This window comes from Prionailurus bengalensis, chromosome A2, assembly GCF_016509475.1.
Source record: "Prionailurus bengalensis isolate Pbe53 chromosome A2, Fcat_Pben_1.1_paternal_pri, whole genome shotgun sequence".
In the NCBI taxonomy this organism is placed as follows: domain Eukaryota; kingdom Metazoa; phylum Chordata; class Mammalia; order Carnivora; family Felidae; genus Prionailurus; species Prionailurus bengalensis.
In genome coordinates this window covers 20417385-20439068 of record NC_057348.1, presented here as the reverse complement: position 1 = coordinate 20439068, position 21684 = coordinate 20417385, and the positions used below count along the sequence as shown (strand labels likewise).

General features: G+C 38.3%; 1 protein-coding gene across 11 annotated transcripts in view; it reads left to right on the top strand.

Moving 5' to 3' along the window:
* DCAF1 (DDB1 and CUL4 associated factor 1) overlaps positions 1-21684 on the top strand; it is a 90777-nt gene that overhangs the window by 25865 nt on the left and 43228 nt on the right. For all 11 annotated transcript variants that reach the window (XR_006298344.1, XR_006298343.1, XR_006298342.1 and 8 more), the window contains exons 5-11: positions 1644-1757; positions 12118-12255; positions 13864-14376; positions 14695-14796; positions 18258-18416; positions 20137-20316; positions 21183-21392. Coding sequence is in view for 8 of the 11 variants with exons in the window: in XM_043587455.1 (XP_043443390.1) it covers positions 1644-1757; positions 12118-12255; positions 13864-14376; positions 14695-14796; positions 18258-18416; positions 20137-20316; positions 21183-21392 (1416 nt within the window). In the remaining 3 variants the exon portion in view is untranslated. The remainder of the gene's footprint in view (positions 1-1643; positions 1758-12117; positions 12256-13863; positions 14377-14694; positions 14797-18257; positions 18417-20136; positions 20317-21182; positions 21393-21684) is intronic.

Sequence of the window (21684 nt, the reverse complement as noted above, 5' to 3'; positions counted from 1 at the left end):
CATGCTCGCTTCGGCAGCACATATGCTAAAAAAAAAAAAAAAAAGTGCTTAGCACAGAACTTGGTACATGAGGGCTCAGTAAGTACTATTATTATTATCTGTACTGTATTAACTATTATTCTCTGTATTGTATTAACTCCAATTTATTTCTTGATCACCAGTGTCTCTTCTCTGCTTTTCTGGAAATGTTGAGCTGTCCTCTGGATATCCCCACTTGGATATTCCCCACAGGCACCTTGAATTCCACCTGTCTAATTGTGTGCTGTATAGTCTGTTTCTCTTGTTCTCTAGCTCAGTAATGATGTCCTTGTCTAGCCAGCTAGACAACTTTATTTTTCCAAGTTCTCTTATTCAGTTAAACTTACAGGTCTTATCATTCCTTTTCATTTAACTTCATAAATCCCTCCATTTCTTTATGTCCTTGTTGCCAGACCTTAGTTTAGCCACTACCATCTCTCTCTTGGTGATCGTAATAACCTCTTAACTGATTTCTCATCTTGTCTTGTTCTCTTCCAACCTATTCTTCACTTTATAGCCCAGAAATTTTTCTAAAATGCAAAAAGTGATCATGGCATCCTCTTGCTTGTAATCTATTAGTGGTTTCCCATTGGCCTCAAGATGAATTTTAAATTCCTCAGTTTATAAACCCAATCTCTCTGGCTTTTGTTCTTTTAATTTTAAATTCTTGCCCTTTGTCTCGCCTCTCCTCCCCACTCTTCCTTAGCTACTCCTACTTGTCCTTTACATTCTAGCTTGAAATCCCTCCCCCTCTAAGCCTTTCTCTGATTCCTCTGCAGGGGTTGTGTGACCTCCTACAGACTTCTGTAGCATCGTATACTCATGATATTTGTTTTTCCAACTGTCACTTCTGTTGGATTATGAACCCTTTGATGGTGGCACTACATCTTATTCACTGTTGTATACCCAGCACGGAATACAGTGCCACTTAGTAGTAGAGATTCAATAATATTTGAGTACTAGAAGGAAGTTTTATTAACGCATTTATATATGTTTATAATTTGTATATATTAAATGTATTTATAGTAGAAGTACAAAATTCAAGTTTTTCATTAACTATTGTCAAGAATCTGGAGGGGGTTGGTTGTCTTGCCCTGCTTTATCCTTCTGAAAAAGTGTATGTAAGAATAGGGGTTAAAAAAAGAATAGGGAGTGATTTCTTCTGGATACTCTTTTTTGAGAGAGAATGCATATGCCAAGGGGGGGAGTGGCAGAGGGTGAGGGAGAGAGAGAGGATCTTAAGCAGGCTCCATACCCAGCTTGGAGCCTGACATGGCCTCCATCTCAGGACCATGAGATCATGACCTGATTTGAAATCAGGAGTCAGATGCTTAACTGACTGACTGAACCACCCAGGCCCCCCTTCTTGATATTCTTTGAGCTTTAATTTCTGTGGTTGCTGATTTGTTCTTTTGGGAGGATTTGACATTAAAGCTGCAGAAGAAACATATGATCCCATCATGGCTCAGTGGGTTATAATAATTAAGGGTTTAATTAGTAATTGTTAGGTATAATCTTCTTAAATACCTCTTAGGGAAATGATGGGAATGTATTGAGTTTATTAGACTTCATTAATTTGCCTGGGTTGAATTTCAGATGAAAAGTATTCCTCTGTTTTTTTACAGCTGGTGAATGCATATGTGATGACAAGCCGAGAACCCCCTTTAAACACTGCAGCTTGCAGACTTCTATTGGACATCATGCCAGGGCTAGAAACTGCTGTTGTCTTTCAAGAAAAGGTACTTACTAAAAGGAAAAGTCATTTTATTTTTAAATTGAATGTTGATCTGTTTGATTTGTCTTTGTTAAGATAATTGTTACACATTTTTATAACAATAATGGTATAGAAATATAAGAAATCAATAAAAATATAAGAGTAATTGTTTTCATGAGTACTTACTGCTTAGGTGCTGTAGTATATCTTAAGTCTTAAGATTGTATGTTAAAAAAAATTAAAAAAAAAATTTTTTTTTTTAATGTTTATTTATTTTTGAGACAGAGAGAGACAGAGCATGAATGGGGGAGGGTCAGAGAGAGAGGGGGACACAGAATCTGAAGCAGGTTCCAGGTTCTGAGCTGTCAGCACAGAGCCCGACGCGGGGCTCGAACTCATGGACCGTGAGATCATGACCTGAGCCGAAGTCGGACGCTTAACCAACTGAGCCACCCAGGCGCCCCCCCAATTTTTTTTTTTATGTTTATTTTGAGAGAGATAGAACACAAGTCCGGGGGGGGCAGAGGGAGAGGGAGACACAGAATCTGTAACAGTCTCCAGACACTGAGCTGTCAGCAGAGCCTGACGTGGGGCTTGAACCATGAACCGTGACATCATGACCTGAGCCAAAGCCAGATGCTTAACTGACTGAGCCATCCAGGCGCCCTGGTTAAGATTGTATGTTTTTAGAATGGATTTATGATATTATCCAAACTCTTATTCTTCATGAGTTGTCTTCCTTAGTGAGGAAGGACTTTTCTACTTTGAGGAAACCCATTCTATTCTTGTGTTATTTATTTATTTTTTTAAATTTTTTGGGGGTAGTATTTAATATTTCGTTAATATTTGAAGATCTGTTTTGTGCTGTGTCTTATGGTGGGTGTTGATAATACTTTTGTCAGCAAGATGGAAGATTTCACATAATGTATTTGGGAGGGCACATACAAATAAACTGATAATTTCAAATAAGGATAAGTACTATGAAGACCAGAAAGTGGTAATTTGATAGTGACTGTGGTAGTGAGTGTGTGTGTATACTTCAAATGTCAAAAATTTGTTGCTCTATTTTTAGAATACAGATATTTTGTTCTCAGCATTAAGAATTTGCAGTGTGAATTGGGTATGTCACATAATTTTCTTTTTCTCAAAGATATTAATATTTAATGTTCTGAAATAATCTAGAGGTCTTAGTGTAGTTAAATGTAGAAACCAAATGAAAGATCTGGAAATAGATTTTCATTTAACTTTTTTAAAAGTTTATTTTTCTTTTTTTGAGCGAGAGAGTGTGTGTGCAAGCGGGGAGAGGCAGAGAGAGGGAGAGAGAATCCCAAGTAGGCTCTGTGCTGACAACTCTGACATGGGGCTTGAATTCACAAATGGTGAGATCATGACCTGAGCCAGATCAAGAGTTGGACACTTAACTGACTGAGCCACTCAAGTTCCCCATCATTTAACTTTTAAGGAAATTGTTACGCAATTGTATCACGTAAGGTATCTTAGAGAATAGCATTGTAATTAATGTTGTAATTTGCACATTGTATACAGACAAGTTTTAAAAATCTCCAATTAGTTATGATTGTGGGAGACCAAAAACATCTATATACTTGTCAGAAATATTTTAATATGCATTTTTTATTAAATGTTTATTTATTTTGAGAGAGAGAGCATGTGCGTGACCAGGGGAGGGGCAGAGAGGAAGAGGGAGAGAGAGAATCCCAAGCAGTCTCCGAGCTGTAAGCACAGAGCCTGAGTGGGGGTGGGGGTGGGGCTCGGGCTCGATCCGAGATTGACCTGAGCTGAAAGCAAGAGTTGGGCACTTAACCAGCTGAGCCATCTAGCCGCCCCTTAATATGTATTCTTTTGAAAACCAAGATGACAAATGAAGCTTTTATACCAGTGTATTAGTATATGCAAGATTTGTAGAAGACTATAGATGATTTTATTGTGCTTTGTAAAAGTGTCCTGGTTGTCATTGTAGGAAAGTCATCTCTGGTTCTTTGTAGTTGCATCATTGTATATTTAGAATGAAGTAAATACCCTTTGGATGTCAGAAACACTGAGGGATTTTTTTGAGTAATAAAATTTGTTTCATAATAACTCATTTCTGGTGAGAGAAGTGAATTATTAAAGCAAAATCATATGTTAGATAGGAAATAACATAGCTTTGAATCCAGTGTCCTAGAGCACAGATTACAAACTTCTTTGAGATTGTGAGGCCTTAATGTTGGATTACATGATGATCTTTATCCTTCAGAAGTATCCTATGCAAATTTTTTGGTGTGAATCAATATTTTACTTTAAAATACAATTATAACTTGTAAATTAATGAGTTAGAGATCATTATTTTTGGAAAGATGGGCTACTGGTATTTTACAAAGCTCTGGTTCAGACTCTGCTTTACAGCAGTATTTCTTAAACTTTGTGAACTGTAGTAACATGTTTTTACATTGCAACCCAGTACATACAGTAAGTATATGAAAAAGAAGTTTTTTGAACACTGTTTACTCTTTGTGTGATACATTCTGATATTTCACTAAATTGATTCTATTTTAGCCACTATTTTTTTTTTAAAGTTGCTTATTTGTACTTTCAGAGATAGTGAAATAGCTTTACATTTTATTTACAATTATTTGACTGTAGTTTTCTTCATTATATTAAGCGTGTTACAGAACTGAGCACTTTAATATTATTTATGTAATAGGTTTTTTTTTTTTTTAAAGCTGAGTGCTTTTTTTTTTTTTTTTAATTTTTTTTTTTTTCAACGTTTATTTATTTTTGGGACAGAGAGAGACAGAGCATGAACGGGGGAGGGGCAGAGAGAGAGGGAGACACAGAATCGGAAACAGGCTCCAGGCTCTGAGCCATCAGCCCAGAGCCTGACGCGGGGCTCGAACTCATGGACCGCGAGATCGTGACCTGGCTGAAGTCGGACGCTTAACCGACTGTGCCACCCAGGCGCCCCTTTTTTTTTTTTTTAACATTTATTCATTTTTTTGAGAGACAGAGAGACAGCACAAGCAGGGGAGGGGCAGAGAGAGGGGGAGACACAGAATCTGAAGCAGGCTCCAGGCTTCGAGCTGTCAGCACAGAGCCCGATGTGGGGCTCGAACTCATGAAATGCAAGATCATGACCTGAGCCGAAGTTGGATGCTCAACCGACTGAGCCACCCAGGCGCCCTGTTTTTTCTTTTCTTTTAAGAGAGAGCGCATGTGAGGTCGTGTACACATGCAGGCAGGGGAGAGACAGAGGGAGAGGGAAAGAGAATCTTAAACAGGCTCCATGCTCAGTGTGGAGCCCAATGTGGGGCCTGATACCGTGATCCTGGGATCATGACCTGAGCCAAAATCAAGAGTTGAATGTTCAACCCACTGAGCTACCAAGGTGTTCCTGTACTAGGTTTTTCCTATGGTTAAGTTTGTCAGTGTTAGGTCAGGACTTTTAGGGACTTTTTAAAAAAAATTTTAAATTTTTATTAAAACATTTTTTTTAATGTTTGTTTTTGAGAGAGAGACAACGCAAGCATGGGAGGGGCAGAGAGAGAAGGGGAGACACAGAATCCGAAGCAGGCTTCAGGCTCTGAGCTGTTAGCACAGAGCCTGATGCAGGGCTTGGACCCATGGACCACTAGATCATGACCCGAGCTGAAGTTGGATGATTAATGGACTGAGCCACCTCTAGGGACTTATTTTTTAAGTATTGTTTTGATGTTTTTCTCTTTGAGGTTGTCCTTAAATTATTGGAGGTGGGAGGGATAAAATCAGAGAGACTGAGATCTCAGAAAGTATAATCTGTAAGTGAGTGTTTCTCAGATTTTATATTCTGGAACATTAAGATTCCTCTAAAATGTTAATAGGTGCTTTATGAAAAAAGTGTACATGAGATCATTTAATAGGTGGATGGCTACCATTTATTAAGTGCTAGCTAGCCCTGTGCTAAGCATTTGTTTTGCATCATGTATTAATCGTCACAGCATCCTGTGAGGTAGGAAGAAAACCATGAATATATGACCTTTCAGAAGCTGAGAGGGAAAAAAATGGTTTTAAGAAAGAAGGGAGGAGACCCAGATCTATCCAGGATAACTTGGAAACTTTCCTATTGCATGCACACACAGATTCCAGGTAAATTGCAATAAACTCTTAGAGAAATCCCTAGGTGCCAGAGGTAACTGTAAAAACAAAGTGGTAGTTGAGGACAGGAGATAAAACCTTGGCTGAACAGTTGGAACTGGGACCTCGACCCCTGTGTAAAACCAGTACTCCCAAAGGACCTTCAGTGAAACAGTGCAAAAGAGAAGTATCTGCCTACTGCCATGGAAGATGACTGGTTTCTCAGTCTGTGACTCCACTCTGATGGCAGGGGGTGAGGGTGTGGGGTAGGGGTGGATAAATCTCTGAGACACCCTGGGCACAACCTTTATTTTGGTGTATGTTTGAAATTTCTGCCATATGAATAGGAACCCCAAAGTCAAGAAATTAACAAAATAATTGTCCTGAACTAACCATATTCCTTGAGTGTCTGACAAAAGCAAATGTAAAATTACTCTTGGGGGAAGCTCTCATAATCCAGGCTATAATGGATTTCAGAGAACAGCAATTTCCAGGTGAAGTGAGTTCACAAAAACATTACAAAATACACCAGGAAATAATTTTTCAGGATTAGGAATTAACAATAAAAATAGAAGAATCAAATAGAACAGATATCTGAAAGATATTAGGAAGTCCCTTTTAAATGACTGGATGTGTTTTCTTTTTGGATTTTTCATTACTAGTGTATAGAAATGCAACTGATGGGGCACCTGGGTGGCTCATTTGGTTGAGTGTCCGACTTCGGCTCAGGGATCTCACGGCTTGTGGATTCGAGCCCCATGTTGGACTTTGTGCTGACCGCTCATAGCCTGGAGCCTGCTTTGGATTCTGTGTCTCCCTCTCTCTCTGCCCCTCCTCTGCTCATGCTCTCTCAAAAATAAACATTAAAAAAAAGAGAAATGTAACTGATTTTGTATGCTGTAACTTTGTTGAATTCATCTATTCTAACATTGTGTGTGGAATCTTAGAAGTTTTCTACATAAAATATCATGTCATCTGTGAATAGAGATAATTTTATTTCTTCTTTTCCAACATAAATGCCTTTAATTTCTTTTTCTTGTCCAGTTCTGGCTACAACTTACTATGTTGAATAGAAATGGTGAAAGCAGACATCTTTGTCTTGTTCGTTTTTTTCTAAAATTGTTTTTAGTGCTTATTTTTGAGAGAGAGCATGTGTGCACTCATGAGCAGGGGAAGGGCAGAGAGAGAGGGAGACAGAATCTGAAGCAGGCTCCAGGCTCTGAGCTGTCAGCACAGAGCTGGACACCCTTGGACCTCAGCCAAAGTCGGATGCTTAATCAGCTGAACCACTCAGGCGCCTCTGTCTTGTTCTTGATGTTAGGGAGAAAGTCTGTTACTCTTTTTGATTGTTGAGTATAATGTTGAGTGTGTGGATTTTTCATAACTGGCTTTTATGATATTAAGGAGGTTTCCTTCTATTCCTAATTTATTAAGTATTTTAATGAAAGTGTGTTGATTTTTGGCAGATTTTAATGAAAGTGTGTTGATTTTTGGCAGAGTAATTTCATACTCATTTTATTGTGTGTAGTTTGGTGTACTAGATTGATTTTTGTATGTTGAACTATACTTGCATTCCTGGATAAATCCATTCATTGATCATGGTGTATAATCCTTTTAGTGTGCTGCTGTGGTATTTTATTGAGGTTTTTTTGTATCAGTATTCATAAGGGATATTGTTCTATAGTTTTCTTATAGTGTCTTTGGCATCAGGATAACGCTGGCCTCATGGAATGGGTTTGAAGTGTTCCTTTATTTTTTGGAAGAGTTTGAGAAAGATTGGTATTCTTTAAATGTTTAGTGTCCAATTCACCAATGAATTCATCTGGTCCTGAGTTTTTCTATTTTGGGAGATTTTTGATGACTGATTCAGTCTCCTTACTACTTAGGTCTTAATCAGTTTTTCTTTATGAATCAGTTTTGGTAGATTGTGTATCTAGGAATTTGTCCATTTTGTCATTTTACCTAAGTTATTCATTTTGTTGGTATATAATTGTTTATAGTGTTTTATGTGTTTTTTTTATTTCTGCAAGATTGGTAGTAAGATTGGTACAAACTTTTGTTTGTATTTTTAAATTTTATTTGTTTTTTAAGTTTGTTTATTTTGAGGAAGAGAGAGAAAGAGAGTGGGAGGAGCAGAGAGAGAGGGAGAGAGAGAATCCTAAGCAGGCTCTACACTGTCAGCACAGAGCCTGATGTGGGGCTTGAACTCCTGAACCTTGAGATCATGACCTGAGCTGAAACTTAAGAGTTGGATGCCTAACTGACTGAGCCACCCAGCCATTCCTCTCTTTCAGTTTTGAGAGTAATGTGAGTCCTTTTTATTTTTATTTTTTAAATTTCTTTGGGTCTTGTTCAAGATTTGTCAATATTGTTGGATCTTTTCAAAGAAACAACTTTTGGTTTCATTTTCTGTATTTTTCTATTTGCTGTTTTACTTAATCTTCACTCTAATCTTTATTACCTGCTTCTATTACCTTTGGGTTTTGTTTGCTCTTTTTCTAGTTCCTTAAAGTGTACAGTTAGGTTATGAGGGATTAGAGATCCATTTTTTTTTAATTGTATGTATGTTTGCAGCCATGAATTTCCCTCTTAGCAATGCTTGTGACACCTCCCACAAATTTTGGTATGCATTCATCTCAAGGTATTTCTAATTTCCCTGTGACTTCTTTGACCCCTGGGTTATTTAAAAGTGTATTAATTTCCAATATGAATTATCCAGTTTTCCTTAGGTTGTTGATTTCTTATTTAATTTCAATGTGATTGGAAAAAATTCTTTGTAAGAGTTTATTCTTCTTAATTTATTAACCCTGTTGTTGCCTAACATGGTCTATCCTGGAAAATGATCCATGTATACTTAAGAAGAATGTATATTCTGGTCTTGTTGGGTGGAGTATTCTCTGTGTGTCTGTTAGGTGTAATTGGTTTATAGTGTTCAACTCTTATGTTTCCTTACTGATCTTATGTTTGGTTGTTCTATCTATTATTGAAAGTGGGGGTACAGAGTTTCTGTTTGGGATAATAAGTTTTGGAAAAACATAGTGGTGATGGTTATGCAACATTGCAAATGTACTTAATCACACTGAATTGTACACTTAAGAATGGTTTAAAAGGTTCAAAATTATTGGATATGTAAAAAAAAAAAAAAAAAAAAAATCTAAATTCTTAACAAAAGTCCAAGACCATGGGAGAAAAAATGGCCATTTGGGAAAGGAAACAGAGAGCTAGTATGTATAAAGTTTACAGTTATTGAATTTAAAAACATAGTAGATGAATTAGAGTGAAGTTTAGACACAGCTGAAGATAGAACCGTGATACCATGATCTGAGCTGAAACAAAGAGTCAGACACTTAACCGACTGAGCCACCTAGGCACTTCTCATGTCAATATATTTTTTTTGAAAAAGTTTTTTAATGTTTTCATTAATTTTTTTTTTGAGAGAGAGAGAGAGAGAGAAAATGAACAGGGGAGGGACAGAGCGAGAGAGAGGGAGACACAGAATCTGAAGCAGTCTCCAGGTTCTGAGCTGTCAGCACAGAGCTGGATACGGGTCTTGAACTCACCAGCTGTGGGATCATGACCTGAGCCAAAGTTGAAGCTCAACTGACTGAGTCACCCAGGAACCCCTCATGTCAACTGACTGAGTCACCCAGGAACCCCTCATGTCAATATTTTAAAACAAAATTTCTCAGCATGTGTTTTTCAGAGTGTTAATTTTTTGAAAAGAGGTTAAAATGTTTAGAAATATATGGGATAATGACTCCATGACCTTAGGGAAGAATTTAAGATACAAAGTGCACAAAATTTATTTATTTTTATTATTTTTTAAAATTTTTTTAAAGTTTTATTTATTTATTTATTTTTGAGAGAGAGACAGAGAGAGTGAGTGGGGGAGGGGCAGAGAGAGGGAGAGAGAGAGAATCCCAAGCAGGCTCTGTGCTGTCAGCACAGAGCCCCACGCAGGGCTCGAACTCACACACTGTGAGATCATGACCTGAGCCGAAACCAAGAGTCGGACTCTTAACCGACTGAGCCACCCAGGCGCCCCAAAGTGCACAAAATTTAAAAGAAAATACTGTTGAGTATGATTACATAAAAATTATGAACTTGTGTTTATCATAAAACACTTGTAAAAGCTGTGTATTTCACAGAAATGGAAGCCTAAATGGTCAACAGGAATGAAAAAATGCTGAACCTCATTAATAATGATGAATTCAAATTATATGCAGTGCTGTTTTTATACCCACCAGACTACAGAAGGTGAAAAGTATGACTGTGGTCAAGTGTTGACAGAGATGTAGAAAAAAAGTATTCACTGTTGGTGGAAATGTGAATTGTTGCAGTCACTTTGGAAAATAGCCTGGCATTCTCTGGTAAAGTTGAGCATGCACACATCCTACATCCATGATGCAGTAGGTTTTTTTTTTTTTTGTTTTTTTTGTTTTTTAATTATTTTTGAGAAAGAGAGAGTGTGCACATGTGAGGGAGGGGCAGAGATAGAGGAGGATAGAGGATTCGAAACCGCCTCTGTGCTGACAGTAGATAGCCTGATGCAGGGCTCGAACTCAGAGACTGTGAGATCATGACCTGAGCCGAAGTTGGACACTTAATCAACTGAGCCACCCAGGCGCCCCTGTTTAGTAGTTTATTTATTTTTTTTAATGTTTATTTACTTTTGAGAGAGAGAGAGAGAGAGAGAGAGAGAGAGAGAGAGAGAGAGCAAGCAGGGGAGGGGCAGAGAGAGAGGAAGACATAGAATCTGAAGCAGGCTGCAGGTTCTGTGCTGTTAGCACTTGGTGTTCGAACTCACGAACTGTGAGATCATGACCTAAGCTGGAGTCAGATGCTTAACTGACTCAGCCACCCAGGTGCCCCCTGATTTAGTAGTTCTGATCCTAGATGTCTGCTCTGTGGATAGCTATGGATAGACTTGCACAAAAATAGTTGGTTTTTTTCTGTTTTTTTATTTTATTTTATTTTTTTTAGTTTTTTATTTAAAGATTTTTTTTATGTTTATTTTTGAGAGTGAGAGTGAGAGAGGGCACGAGTAGGGGAGGGGCAGAGAGAGAGGGAGACACAGAATCTGAAGCAGGCTCCAGACTCTGAGCTGTCAGCACAGAGCCCTCTTGTGGGGCTCAGACTCACAGAGTTGTGGTTTTTAAGCCAACAAAATAGCAGCAAAATATGGAGGTGAAGAACATCTGGAGGTCAACTGCCTGGGATCAGACCCCAGCTTTCACTTAATGTTACTTCACCTTATTGTGACTCAGTTTCCTTTTCAGTAAATACTTACCTAATCACGTAAGGTTGATAGAAGTTAATAAGTAATTGTGTCTAAAGTCTGTCTTATGTTGAATGCTATTTGTGACAATTACATGTAATAATATAGGTGAATGTAAAGAACATAATGGTGAATAATAACTTGCAGAAAAATGCAGTATCATGTGGTTTATACAGTTCAAAGCATGTAACTTTAACATGTTTAATGAGAAAATTGTTAAAATTTAGTAACATGGGTACCTTTTGGGAAGAGAGGACACAAGTGGTATAAGGAGGAACACATGGAAGATCTCTATCAAGTAGATCATGGGTGATTTTCATTTTCTTTGGACTATACATGTTTTTTTAATTAAAAAATTGTTTTTAACGTTTTATTTATTTTTGAGAGAGAGAGAGAGAGCGCGCGTGTCGAGAAGGAGCAGAGAGAGAGGGAGACACAGAATCCAAAGCAGGCTCCGGGCTCTGAGCTATCAGCACAGAGCCCGATGCGGGGCTCAAACCCACAAACCATGAGATCATGACCTGAGCTGAAGTCAGGTGCTTAACTGACTGAGCCACTCAGTTGCCCCTGGAGTATGCATGTTTATGTGTACTATTTCATAATAAAAACTAGTGAAAAATGAGTTTGGGATATGTGGTGTTAAGTACTTTGATGGATAACTTCTCATTAGTAATGTTAATTGTGCATTGTGAACTTCAAAGAATATAGAAGTTTTAGTGCTTCCCACTTGGTCATGGAATATTTTGGGTCTCAAACATCTAAGGTAAGACTGTTATGTGATTATTGATCTTTAGCTTGAATGTCAGTGGCTAGATAGGAATCTATTTCACAGATGCACAGATACTTTAATCCACTTAGACACTTTACTTGCATTTTTAAATTTATGAGCAGCATTGAAATATCTTAAGAGATTCTTTCATAAGACTAAAATCTTTGCTTATGTCTTTAATTATGAAAATGGTCTTTGCTGAATTGTACTATTTCATTTCCTTTACTATAGGAGGGAATTGTTGAGAATCTTTTCAAATGGGCCCGAGAGGCTGATCAGCCATTGAGGACGTATTCTACTGGACTGTTAGGAGGTGCTATGGAGAATCAAGACATTGCTGCCAACTATAGGGATGAGAATTCACAGCTGGTAAGGACTGTGTTAGAATTTTTGTATAAGGTGGGAGAGTATTCACAAGTTCTTTCCTTACTACCTGAACTCGAAAAGGTAGATCTTATTCATTATATGGTACTGGAATATAGCTATAATTTTGACATTTCAAGATAACTTTTTTTTTTTTTAAGTCTGTGTATTCTGAGAGAAAGAGCGAGCTGGGGAGGGGCAGAGAGGGAGAGAGAGAATCCCATGCGGGCTCTGTGCTGTCTGTGCAGAGCCCGATGTGGGGGTTGATCTCACAGACTGTGAGATCATGACCTGAGCCAAGATCAAGAGTTGGATGCTTAACTGACTGAGCCACCCAGGCACCCCTCAAAATTACTTTTCATAATAGTTTTGATTTTACTTTTTTTAACTTGAAAATAGCCATTTTTCATCTTATCAAGGATCATGATCGTTTATACTGGATAAAGAATAGAAGCATTCTCTTTATTTTCCCAACATTTGGATTATGAAAATTTTCAAACATACAGCAAAATAGAATTTTATAGAGAACAGCTGTGTACATACCACTTAAATTGTTTGTGAACATTTTACTATACCCATGCATACCCATCCATCCATCCACCTTTTCTTTTATTCATCCACCATCCTTTTTTTTATGTAGTTCGAAGTAAATTGCAGGCATAATTTCTTTTTTTTTTTTTTAAACTAAGCATAATGCTATATTTTAGTGTTGGCTCAAAAAATAAGTACTTAAGGGGTGCCTTTGGTTGAGTGTCTGACTTTGGCTCACGTCCTGATCTCATGTTCCATGGGTTAGAGACCCACATCGGGCTCTGTGCTAACAGCTCAGAGCCTGGAGCCTGCTTCAGATTCTGTGTCTCCCACTCTGTCTGCCCCTCCCCTGCTTGCACCCTGTCTTTCTCTCTCAAAAATAAATAAAACAAAAAATAAAATAAGTACTTAAAACATGAAAAAGTAGTGAACTTGAAAAATAGATTGTATAATTATGTAGATGGCAATATCTAACAATGCAATTTACAACAGATATAAGTTTGAGAAACCTTCGTGTTTTCAGACTTTTTTTTTTTTTAATGTTTATTTCTGAGACAGAGAGAGATAGAGCATGAGTGGGGGAGGGACAGAGAGAGAGAGGGAGACACAGAATCCGAAGCAGGCTCCAGGCTCTGAGCTCTCAGCACAGAGCCCGACGCAGGGCTTGAACTCACAAATCGTGAGATCATGACCTGAACCAAAGTCAGTCGCTCAACCTACTGAGCCACCCAGGCGCCCCTGGACATTTTTTTAAAATCATGAATATGTCTAGTGTCTGCCTCTTCAGGTGTGATGGTCCAGCCCAGCTTGATCCAGATAGATCAGCTATGAGTGATGTCTGATGTGCAAATGTGGTTTGGGTTCTCTGGGAAATTTTATGAGGAATGAGAGTTCTAGCCGTTTATTTCATTAAGCTGTAGGAATTAGGTCAAAATATTTATCAAATCTTTGCCATTTCCAGATACTGAAATAACTGCATGAGGATCTACTTCTCCTTAAATGGAAATAAGAATTATTTATTAAGACTCATTTAAATTAAGATGCAGAAGAAATAAGGCCTTTTATTCCAATATCTGTTGATAGGTGGCAATAGTACTTCGAAGACTGAGGGAGCTACAACTTCAGGAAGTGGCTTTGCGGCAGGAAAACAAGCGTCCCAGCCCGCGAAAGCTCTCCTCTGAACCCCTTTTGCCTCTGGATGAAGAAGCTGTGGATATGGACTATGGCGACATGGCTGTAGATGTAGTGGATGGTGAACAAGAGGAAGCCTCTGGGGACATGGAGATTTCCTTTCATCTTGATTCAGGCCACAAGACTAGTAGTAGAGTGAACTCAGCAGCCAAACCTGACGAGGGAGGATTGAGGAAAAACAAGTCAGCAAAACAGGGTGACAGAGAGAGTTTTAGGAAGGCCAAGCAGAAGTTGGGTTTCTCAGCATCTGATCCAGATCGTATGTTTGTTGAGCTATCTAATAGCAGCTGGTCAGAAATGTCCCCTTGGGTGATTGGCACCAATTATACTCTTTATCCTATGACTCCTGCTATTGAGCAGCGACTCATTCTCCAGTATTTGACCCCCCTAGGAGAATATCAGGAGGTAAGCTTATTGGGAAGAATGCTGTTCACACTTTGGGACTAGTGCTTATTTCTGAGATATTTTAGGTAGCATTTTATACTCTGAGGTGTTTTTACTCTAATACAGAAAAGTCTTTGCCTCAAACTGGTGAAGTCTTATGCCACTGGTAAAGTCTTAGGTCACTTCAGATGTAGGTCTGTTTGATAAAAGTGGGTTTGTATGTTTATAAGGGAGTGGGGGGGGGTACCTCATTTTTTAAAAATCTTTTGTCTTCATAATGGAACAGGAAATATGTGAAAATAAACCCAGTGTTAAGATTTATTTTTGTTTTCATTTCAGTTACTTCCCATATTCATGCAACTTGGATCACGGGAATTAATGATGTTCTATATTGACCTGAAACAGACTAATGATGTCCTGCTTACATTTGAGGCACTCAAGGTAAAAAAAATTTTTTAAGATTTTTTTTTTTTTTTAAGTAATCTGTACACCTCATGGGGCTCAAACTCACAACCTTGAGGTCAAGAGTCGTGCACTCCACTGATTGGGTCAGCCAGGTGCCCCACTTGGGGTAAAATTCTTGAAAATGTTAGGTACTGAGTGTTTTATTGACATGGATGTACCCATGTATTTTGGTGTATAGCATCTCTGAGTTTTATTGCTCAGGGCATTTTCATTGCCAGAGGTGTCAAAATAGTAACAATTGAAAATTTCTTATTTCTGTAGAAGAGATGAGGTTTACTTACTAAGTGGTTTCACAGATATTCAGGAGTCTGTCCTACAGGGTTGAATAGTAGAAAGTGGATCTAGATCTGGGGATGGCCTCAGTTATTTTTGCTGCATAGGAGTGGAAAAATATGTATATAGTACCTTATATCCTACTTTTTAAATATTCTCTGTCAGGCAACATTACTTTTTCTGAATTCTTCATTATTTACATAGCGTATGATGTTAGCTTACCTAGAGTAAACAAAATGTGAATTGGAAAATGAGTAAAGAAGTAGAGGCAGACCTAAATTCAGTAGAGGTAAGTGACTTCCTAGGTTGCAGAGGCACTAAATAGGGGAGGGCAGGTTAGCTAGCCCATGAAATTCATACTTATTCAAGTAATCTGAATGGAGAGAGATAAATTGAATGAATAACATTGTGGCTATCATACAATTCTACTCAGTAGGTAACTAATGAACAGAGTACCTTTCTGTGATGTTTACACTATTAGGTAAATCAAATCTTTATAGTTTGGTTAAGACAGTCATGTAAGCCTATGATTTCTTTTAGATATTATAGATGTTGTGGAAAAAGTATGGGGCACAAAGGAAGGAGTATTGTCTTCTTCCTGAGAAACTTTTCCAGAAAAGACCTCTGAAAAAAGAAGTGATGCTCTTTCTGGCTCTTTAAAGTTACAACTTTAAGGAAAAAAAAAAAAAGAAAGAAAGAAAGAAAGAAACAACTTTATTTTTGATATTCTAGAGCTATGCTATCCAATAGAAGTTTCAGTAATGGTGGAGGGGCGCCTGGGAGGCTCAGTCGGTTAAGCATCCAACTTCAGCTCAGGTCATGATCTCACAGCTTGTGAGTTCGAGCCCCATGTCAAGTTCTGTGCTGACAGCTCAGAGCCAGGAGCCTGCTTCAGCTTCTGTGTCACCCTTGCTCTTTGCCCCTACCCCACTCATACTCTGTGTGTGTGTGTGTGTGTGTGTGTGTGTGTGTGTGTGTGTGTGTCTCTCTCTCTCTCTCTCTCTTAAAAATAAACATGAAAAAAATTTTTAAAAAGTTTTAGTAATGGTGGAAATTTTCTATGTCTCTGCTTTTCAATACAGTGGCTACTAGCTGTATGAGCACTTAAAATGTAGCTAGTGTCACTGAGGCATTGAATTTTTTATCTTAATTAGTCTCGTGTGGCCAGTGATTACTGCATTGGACAGCAGAGTTCCAGAGTATATTGAAATGAAATGGAGGTGAGGAAAGTTGCCTTTCAGATGCCAGAAATTTTAAACTTGGAGGAGGTCAGACATACCCTGTATAACATATCCCTGTGTGTGGATGTAGTGTGTGTGTGTGTGTGTGTAAATTCATTATACTTTGAACATTGGAATGCAGCTAGAGGTCAGAGTTCTCTCTAGTCCAAAGGTCTTGCTTTCAGATGCAGCATCCTGTCCTGAACCAGGATATAGTGGAAGAGGGGATTTGGGCAGTTGCTATTTCCTTAGGTTTTGTATGAGGAATTATAATGGATATTGTTATTCAACTATTTCCATGCAGAGTCATAGGGGATTAAAGAAAATGAAATAAGGGTGAACAGGGAAAAGTTGCAAGAGATCTTTCTTACAGGGAAATGATGTAGAAAGATATGTACTCTTGTTCAAAAGGAAGGTTCAGTTGTATAGGAGAGGGGGATAGGTGTTAAGTTAAAATAAAAATGGGTTAAAATGTAGTCATTTGAAGAACCAGACCTTATACGGAGATACAATATAAGGAGAGAAAGTAGAATCTTTGCTTACATGAGCAAAGTGATCTAGGTTATAGGCTTTGTATTGGTAAGGTTGAACCTGCTTATTACTCTCTTTTCTCTTCTACCTATCCTGGCAGTGGAACTGCCACTTTATGGTAGGGACGTGAGAAAAACTACATGCCACCTTCTAAGGGTTGGCAGGGAACCATATGTGGTTTAGCTACTTGGAGGACAGACTTGGATAACAGACAAAAAGAGTAAAGAGGTAAGAGATTTGAATTACATATGAGGATTAGTCTGAATCTGGGTGTTGAGAGAACTTCTGAAGAAGGTACATACCTGTTGTTTTTGCCATTAACCCTGGCAACATTTGTATCAAGTTACATACTTTCCACTCTGTTTTGTCTCTACTTTGTTCCTGCTTCACCATCTGGAAGACACCTTGGCACGAGAAACACGAGGGGGAGCTCTAGTTCTTCCGAGGCCCTGTCCACATTAGCCTGGGTTGAAGGTCATGAAGTAGCCTGCTGCTTGCATTGTACTTCCTGCCTTTAAAATTGCCCAGAAGACCAGGTCTACCCAGAGAGACTAGTGGGAACTGAACAGGAAGTTAACAAAACTTGAAAGATAACATGCTTTTAAAGATCTGTTTAAAGTGCATTCTGATAAGTTCCAAACATTTGCTAGTTTGGTAATTTGTTGAGGATGGTTATTTGGGGTTATATATAATGAGGTTCAGTATAAAAGAATACAAAATTTTGGGGTGTCTGGGTGGCTCAGTCGGTTAAGCGTCCGACTTCAGCTCAGGTCATGATCTCACGGTCGTGAGTTCGAGCCCCACATCGGGCTCTGTGCTGACAGCTTAGAGCCTGGAGCCTGCTTCGAGTTCTGTGTCTCCCTCTCTCTCTGTTCCTCCCCCGCTGATGCTCTGTCTCTCTCCTTCAAAAATAAATAATAACATTAAAAAAAAAAAAAAAAAAAAAGACAAAGTTTGGTATTTTATTAGATGACAAGTCTGTGACTGAGCCAAAACTAGAACATAGAACTGATTATATTTAAAAGCATTAAAATGGGAAGGTTAAGAAAAATCCTTTAGGGAAGCTATGTAATAATAAAATGGTTGTGGGACTATGTCATTGTTTATGGCAGTATTTTTCATTTCTTGTTTTTCACCTTTATGAAAACCTTTGGTGTTAGAAGGGGATGTTAGGAAATCTTAATAGGTTTTCTTCCCCCCCTCAGCTTTATTGAGATATAATTCACATACCATAGAGGGTTTTCTCTGTTTTTTTATTTCCCTTTAAGCAGTACTGGTTTTATTTCTGTTGTGAGGGAGTGGTTGTCTATTTCAGAGGATTCCTTTTATTTAGCAGCTTGATTTAATGTTTTGTGAAAAGATTTTGTGATTATTCTAGATCCTTCCACAGTAACATGTGTCCTCTTTGTTTAGCACCTTGCATCTCTCCTGCTCCATAACAAGTTTGCCACAGAGTTTGTTGCGCATGGTGGAGTACAGAAATTACTGGAAATTCCTCGTCCTTCTATGGCTGCAACTGGTGTATCCATGTGCTTGTATTACCTGTCCTACAACCAGGATGCCATGGAAAGAGTAAGTCCAGTCCATTTAGAATTTGGGAATGGGATTGGGTAAGGAGACTTTTTAGCACCTTCACAGAAAAAAATGAGTAGTTGGGAGTTTCTTAATGAAATTTTAATGAAAATAATTTTAATGAAAGAAGCAGAGAACATGATGAATATATGGCTTTCACAAAGCATTCTAAAAATGTAAAATTGTTTACAAAAGATTGTTTTTTCTTCTATTTGAATTAAAAAAAAAAAGCAAGGTAGATTGAGGTCTAGGGGCTTTATTTAGTTTTTGCCATTTCTGTTGAATTAGTATTAATTCTTGGGCTCTTGTCAGATGTTGTTAATGGAGTTATATTTTGGGTTTTAGAGTCAATCTATTATAAAAACAGATGATGCTTTGTATGTGTTAACAAATAATGTGTGGTGGAGATAAAATAATTCCCGTTCTCAGGGCTCCAGAGTTTCCCCATCTGGTTCTTCTGTTTTTCCAGTTAAGACTTGTTTATTTAGTGATTAAAAAAAAAAATGTGAATGAGTTACATTTGAAAAGTAGTGGGTCCCTAGACACACCTAGGGAAGCTCTTATCATTTCCATGCCTGGAATATTTTTCTAATGTTCTGTGTGTTTTGGCTCTTCTGGTAGAGTGAAGTTGGTAAATTCTTCTTGAGCTATGTCTTGATTCATCTTTGCATATTTGTTAATGTAATGTTTTAGTTTTAATTTTTTTCCCTTTTGTGATCAATACTATGCAAAGATATGTATTCTTTTGAGAATAGTAACTTAATCTGTAGGTGTGTATACAAAATTAATTATGGCTAAGATAAAAAAGTAAACCTGGGGAATGCTTTAGAATTCATTGATCCATAGGAGACATTTTGATCCATAGGAGACATCAAAATGTATGTGAAACGAATCAGTGAGTGGATAGATAACAAACTTGTAGACTTTAGTATCAGAAGGCTCAAGTCACTTTTATCACCCATGGATAGTCTCTTATCTCTTTGAGCTTCTTTCTCATCTTTTTTATTTTATTTTATTTTTTGAGAGTGAGACAAAACATGTGAGCTGGGGAGGGGCAGAGAGAGACAAAATCTTAGGCAGGCTCCACACCCAGCACAGAGCCATCTCTGGGCTCAGTCTCACTACTGTGAGATCATGACCTGAGCTGAAATCAAGAATTGGATGCTTATGGGGCACTTGTGTGGCTCAGTTGGCTAAGTGTCTGACTCTTGATTTCAGCTCAGGTCATGATCTCATCGTTCGTGGGTTTGAGCCCCACATTGGGCTCCATGCTGGCAGTGCAGAGCCTGCTTAGGATTCTCTTTTTGTCCCTCCCCCGATTGTGCGCGCGCTCTCTCTCTCTCTCTCTCTCTCTCTCTCTCTCAAACAAACAAAAAAGAGTTGGATGCTTAACCAACTGAACCATTCAGACACTCTCTTGCCTTCTAAGTGGGAACTGATACCCTATGGAACTGAGCACTGTGAGCATTAGAGGATGTAAATATTTGCAAAATTTGGCATTCAGTAAATAGCTCAAATTTAAGCATCTAAATTTAGGGTGTTCAGTTTGGAATAGATTGTTACAGAATTTCATTTGTAACTTAAGTTTTAAACTCCGAATGACTGAATTAGTGATGATAATTGTATTCTGCACAGATAGCTAGCTACAGTGGTGAATTTTTCATCCCTTTTTGAAGGTTCCTTTGCCTGAAATTTTTAAAAACTGTTTTATTTTTTGCAGGTTTGTATGCATCCCCACAATGTTCTGTCTGACGTGGTGAACTATACTCTGTGGTTAATGGAATGTTCTCATGCCTCAGGATGCTGCCATGCTACCATGTTTTTCTCAATTTGCTTCTCCTTCCGGGCTGTGTTGGAGCTCTTTGACCGCTATGATGGTCTTCGTCGTCTGGTGAATTTGGTGAGGTTCTCAGTGGCTTCTTTTTGTGAGGAATAGGGGTCTTGCTTGTCTTGGCTGCCTTTCAGTAGTGTTGAAGAGAGGAACCTTTTTTTTTTTTTTTTTTTTTTTTTTTTTTTTTAAGATTTCATTTTTAAGTAATCTCAGCACCTCATGTGGGATTCAAACTGACAACCCTGAGATCAAGAATCACTTGCTCCACCAAGTGAGCCAGCCAGGCTCCCCAAGAAGCAGCTTTTGACTAGAAGAATTTTGCTATCATTTTTTGTGAATGAAGTCTTTTACTTCTCTTAAGCGATTAGAGGACTCTGCCATTGTAGACTTGCCTTGAATATAGTAATCTCAGGGGGAATTGTGTTGATAATCTTGATCTTTCTTTTTTTTATAAAATTTTTTTTTTTTTTCAACGTTTATTTATTTTTGGGACAGAGAGAGACAGAGCATGAACGGGGGAGGGGCAGAGAGAGAGGGAGACACAGAATCGGAAACAGGCTCCAGGCTCTGAGCCATCAGCCCAGAGCCCGACGCGGGGCTCGAACCCACAGACCGCGAGATCGTGACCTGGCTGAAGTCGGACGCTTAACCGACTGCGCCACCCAGGCACCCCATTCTTGATCTTTCTTAAAGCAGTGGTTTTGTGCCTGAATGTCTTTCAACATGATTACAAGCTATGCAATTTTTCAGTAACTGTTTAATGTTTTGCTTATATATGGCAACTCTTAACATGTTTCATAGACAACTGTGCTTTGATGTTTGTTAGTCTTGTTGAGCATAAAAGTTTACTGTAATCCTTTTCCTCCTTTTACTTTTTTCTTTCTGTTTTTTCCTTCCTTCCCTTTTTCCCCATCTTTTTGTCTCTTTCCTAATAGATCAGTACTTTGGAGATTCTAAATTTGGAAGATCAGGGTGCACTTCTGAGTGATGATGAAATATTTGCTAGCCGCCAAACTGGGAAACATACCTGCATGGCCTTGCGCAAGTACTTTGAGGCTCACCTGGCCATTAAATTGGAACAAGTAAAACAGTCACTTCAGAGGACTGAGGGTGGCATTCTTGTCCATCCTCAACCCCCATACAAGGTGAGAGGACCTTGCCATAAAAGGAAAAGTTAACTCTTACAGCATTGTTGGGCCTAACACTCATTGAGATCAATGGAGTTTATGCAGTATGTACATTGTTGGATTATACTTGCCTTGTGTAGAGGCAGAATACTTGAACATGGATGTATCAGGGACTTGTTTTGCTCCTAGTTGTAAGTTGCTACTAAAAGATGAACTGAAGTGTGTATAAAAGGTCTTTCTTCTATGAAAAGTACTAGATATCCTGCCTCCTTCTGTGTGGAATTCTTTTTCTGAAAGGGCACGTCTGTTA